A 5,209-nucleotide genomic window follows, 5' to 3' on the forward strand; every position below is an offset into this window, starting at 1 on the left:
CTAGTTAAAAACAGATAAATAGCAATTTAATTTGAAGACAGGAAATTAAGCATAAAAGTAATTATTTCAAATAGAATGAAAATAATAAACCACATTATTCATTTGAACCAAAAAACAATACTCTTCGTGAAATAGATATGTATCATAGATTACGTTAAAAGTTAGATGCTATAAGTTGCATAATAATAATTCACTTATTAGCTAGTATATAAATTTACTATAATTCTAATAACTTGAGTTTGTAATAGTCATGGGTCGGAATAAAGCTTAAATCACAATTCATTTATCTCTATTGAACGATATTTATTCAATATAGATATGTACGTATAAGTAAGCTAATCTTTGTAAATAATAACATTTAATAATCTTCATAATACAAATATGCAGAATACTATCTTAACTATTCTTTCAAGTCCACACGTGCACATATGAGTATAATTGGAGAAACTTTACACTTTTAAGATTATCCAATTATACTATACGGTTTCAATTATCAGTATAATTAATGGTATTTACTGATGATATGCAATTTCGTGTATAAGGGTCATTGTAAGGCTTGAAATGTTGTCCTTTTACAACAATTAATTATGATTGAGTGTAATTACAAGTATTGTTGAGCATAGGTGGCATTAGAGTACCATATTTGCTCAACATGGACATAGTAATACGAGCCATGGTTAATCATAATTTACAGTTCATTTCATACTTGATCAGAGAGGGATAAAGTATAGATAAATCAGGGGTACAATTGCAAAGTAAATTGATAGACTTGATCTCCATACATGTTCTGCAACAGCGCTGTTGAGTATACCGCATATTGAACTGAAATATCTCATTAGCGATGAGAATTTTATGGGCAAAATTACGTTACAGAGTGATTTCCAAGATCGACCGAGGTCGAAAGTACAACTGTAGATGCGATTCCATCGTCAAAGTTGATACAGTATATAACATGTGTAAGGCTCAATAGAAATTCATAACTACACAGTATACTACCATGGACTTTATAAATACGGTAAATCTAGAAGTCCATGATACTACACGAGTAAAATACAACTGCATCAATCGATATCCAACGCCATTATCATGTTAGTGGAAGTTTACGTACGTTTATCCTATGACAAACAACAAATCATAGGCGTACAAGGCATGATGATAATTACTGTTGACATGGCGACACATGGCTCTTACCGTACTAACAAAAACGAGCTTCTTGTTACGCTTTGGACGGGCGCTTGAAGTTAATGCTATAAACGACACGAATAAACAAGATAGAATGGCACAGTTCAACTTCACAGACATCTTCTAGCCAGGTTTCTCGTCCAATTTTTATCCTTTTTTTCCACAGTCAAGATCTGCTTTTTACGACAGATGATACGAATATAAGAGTATATAGCAGCTGGTTTAAGCTTAAAGTGGTACTCATACGTATGCTAGTAATGTTGTAGTATTGATTAAAATTAGGATTGAAACTCCAACAAGAGGCTCAGTGATAAAATAAAATCCGATATTGTTGATTGAAATCACTGATTCGATACTAAAAATCAAACTACTGCCAATTGACCACATTCTGATGAGATTTGTAAACAGAGCGGTAAAGCAGACAAGAAAGTACAATGGACTATTGCCTATCAAATCCAGTTGTAAAGCTATTGCCTTGTAGTTTGTCATTTTTATTCTTTTTGACTAAAGATATTGGAAAAGTGGCGCAAAATTGGTGTTCACGTCCGCCAATACGACGTGCAAGCCATTGACTATGCAACGTTACATGATTGCCATTGGCAGATACAAAACCTCTTACTATGCTTCTAAGTCAAGTTTTAAATGGATACAATGAACAAATAGCATTCTATCTACCTTCTATAGATACTCAATGTTGTTCATCTAAAATATTGTAGCCAATTTTCACAGAAAGAAACTCGTTTCTATCAATTTTTGACGTGGAAAAATGGCTGCTGGCCGATATCCTCGATTCGTAATGAGCAAGCAACCAGTACGTCACGTTACGGTTCGGTCCAGTCCAGTACTTCAATGACTGTAGTGCGTGGTGAATGACTTCACCTTATGGCAGTCACCTCACTGTCCCATGACTTGACCCGCTTCACTCAACTAGTCACACATAGGGGTTGATTGAAGTGACTCGGCGAGTCATCCCATACTGTATGATGTCAACAGGGCTGATTTGTGACGCTCGTTATCCGCCGTGGCAACTAGTGACAAACCGGGTGGGTAATCCGAACCGAACCGGGCCATCTCAGTACAGTCATGATACTATAATGTAATGTATAAGTATACGATATGTTACGGGTAAATACAGTACGCCTAGATGTACATATGTTAACCTATATATACAATATATATACAAGTATATACTGTACGAGTATACACATTACTTTATATGGCATATAGGGGGATTTAGGCTATCGCTTGTACGAATTAATCCTATTCCTGCAACATTCGAACCAGCAGCATATCCGTGTATTACTAATGAATTAATTCATTAATTAACTCTGTCCAGGTGAAAATAGTATTTAATCGCTTAGTCAGTCACAATCGAATAGGATCGTAGATTAGTGTGAATAAAGGAAATCTCTCTATAAGTATATTAGTCCTACTCTGTAACCCACAACTGAAATAAGCAGCAAGTACAAACTAGTTCTGCTCTGGAGGACTGAATTGATTGATTGATTTTATACTTACTGCACAGCGCGCTAAGATATTTAGCTTATAAATAGCTTATGTAATTATGTTTGGACCATTGATTTAAGTTTGAAAAGTAACGCAGTACTGTACTGTACAGTACAAACTTTACTACAGAAGACGAAATAGAATTTAGCCAGTTATTAGTTATTAATCTAGAAAGTGTTGAACCATAAGAAATACCCAATCGAATCAACCTGCCAATATAGCATCGATATCAAAATACCGCCTTAACAATCAAATAATCCTGGTGCAATGGAACATATCAGTAATAGCGATCAAACAGACGTGGGCGAATCATCAGAAAGTCATCATCAGATTTTAATTTCTAACATTATCAGCAAGATAGGTAAGAGACAACTATTGTACAGTTAACAATTCATATCTTCTAGAATTTCAATTCGTTACACATATATGTAGATTTTAATGAATATTAGCATTGGCAATCATATGTGCGTATGCGTATAATTATCTTCACTATTTCCTTACATTACAGTATGCTGGGAAATGATGCTAAATAAATGTCTATGTAATGCTAAAAAATCTCTTATTCACTGTACTTTACATTTACTTCATGAGTGTTTATGATTGATAATATTTGTATTATCGTATAAGAATTGTTATTATTGCTAATATTTTCAATTTGATTGTGAATTCTACACAAATTAGACATTTACATAACTCCAATCTATCTGCATAACGTACTTTTAAGGCTGAACAATAATATCATAATATACAGTATAGTATTGAAATTCAAACACGCCATCCATGTAAAGTGTGCAAGATAATGGTTTGAAAATCGTAACACAGTAGTTTAGTAGCACCAAAGAAAATTGAAGTAAACTCCATAAACTACAAACATTCAACTCTATGCAAAATTACATAGCAGCGGAACTATCCAATGATATTTACTATTGATATGGAATAAATACAAATAACGATCATTAGAATGTACGTAGATGAAATTGAATGTTTCGTTGTTCTAAAATCTTAAATTGTCTCCTGAAAATAAGAAAGTCTACCCAAAGTCGTCAATGTCGATCATGTAGATTATCCACCAGTCGATCAAAATGATATTCAAGCCTGGGAACGGGTGAACATAAGTATATGCAAATAATTTTGTAAATCTATTAAATTTACTGTAATAAATTTATTAGGCATAATAACTGTATTAATTTAAGAAAAGCTAGCTGAGTAAAGTGTTAATATTGCTAATTTAACATGAAATAATATTCAATTTCTACAAATTAATATCAAGTCTAGAGCAATAATGATCTACTTATCAAAATTAGATGAAAATAATATTTTACAATATTTTAACCTTACAATCATACACTAGTATTGAGTTGTACCGAAGAAAACTGATCAAAACATATTAGTAGTTTATTAATTAATGAACAATTTACAAGATTTCATGTTAAACTTATTAATATATAACTTTATATCACAGAAACATACTTGTAGCATGCCGGACGATCTGAAAGCATTTTATATGCTTTCTAATGGTTTTCTACTGACGTGGTCAGTCCTCTTTGATGGTAAATTTAGTAATTTTATTACAATCGTACAAATAATTATGCGCTTATATATTTTGCTTAACCATACTCCATTCTAAGTCTCAGTACTACTAACAGCTTAACCGTAAATGAAATTTGATTAGATTTCATTACGTCCCTGCATAAAAACTATTATTACTTATCAAAGGTCAAAAACAGTCTCTTGGAAGAATGGTGGTCAATTCCTTAAAGAGCTTGAAACGAATAAATGATAATAAGAACATTAATGGATCAATTGCACTTGACGATATCGTTTGTTCTGACAATGATGAATGTGGTAATAGGAAACCACAATTCGATCCATCTCAGAGTTGGATATTTGAACTAGACGATTGTGATGGTTACGGAAAAGTATGTTTGGTCTACAAGTTACAATCAGGTATTATAAATACATCTTCTGTTTAAGCCGTTATTGTACGCGTTTTGGATAAGTTAGCATCTGTATCTGATACGTTTATTTAATTATATTTTATATTTGGCTACCTTAGATTCTATCAATCAAATATCGCCAGAAGTATGGTTCCTTGATAGAGCTCTAGGCTGGCACTATTTAACTGATTCGTTTACAAAATATTTTCGTCTGATGATTATGCATCTTGGCCTACCGCAATGGCAGTACGCATTAACAAATATTGGTCTAAGCCCTATTGCAAAGGTAATATCTGTAGCTACAACTTTCTAGACGTATTTTATTGATTTCAATTTAGCTATCATCATTCATTTTTAAAATGATTTCTCCATTGATGTAGAAATATTGCCGTACTAGGTAACTAATCTTAGCAATCTGATCGTCTTTTATAGCAATGGTTCCACATGTATGCTCCTGTTAGGTTAGCATTGGATACTGAGAAAATTGATGTAAATCCATCAATTATGCAAAAAGACGAAACAACGCTTAATAAACTCGATTCCAAAAAGTTATTGGAACCAAAGAAGATAAGCCGAAAAAAATA

The 5,209-nt window shown here is 32.7% G+C and overlaps 1 protein-coding gene across 1 annotated transcript; it reads left to right on the forward strand.

Moving 5' to 3' along the window:
- Positions 1 to 2,955: 2,955 nt before the first annotated feature.
- Positions 2,956 to 5,026, forward strand: TRIADDRAFT_54743 (uncharacterized protein; the record flags this gene model as incomplete). Its single annotated transcript, XM_002110549.1, has 6 exons — positions 2,956 to 3,049; positions 3,714 to 3,793; positions 4,151 to 4,238; positions 4,405 to 4,635; positions 4,745 to 4,911; positions 5,006 to 5,026. The coding sequence occupies 6 exons, from the start codon at positions 2,956 to 2,958 to the stop codon at positions 5,024 to 5,026; spliced, it is 681 nt and encodes a 226-aa protein (XP_002110585.1).
- Between the last annotated feature and the right edge of the window lie 183 nt (positions 5,027 to 5,209).

Source organism: Trichoplax adhaerens, genomic scaffold, assembly GCF_000150275.1.
Source record: "Trichoplax adhaerens TRIADscaffold_3 genomic scaffold, whole genome shotgun sequence".
Taxonomy (NCBI): domain Eukaryota; kingdom Metazoa; phylum Placozoa; class Uniplacotomia; order Trichoplacea; family Trichoplacidae; genus Trichoplax; species Trichoplax adhaerens.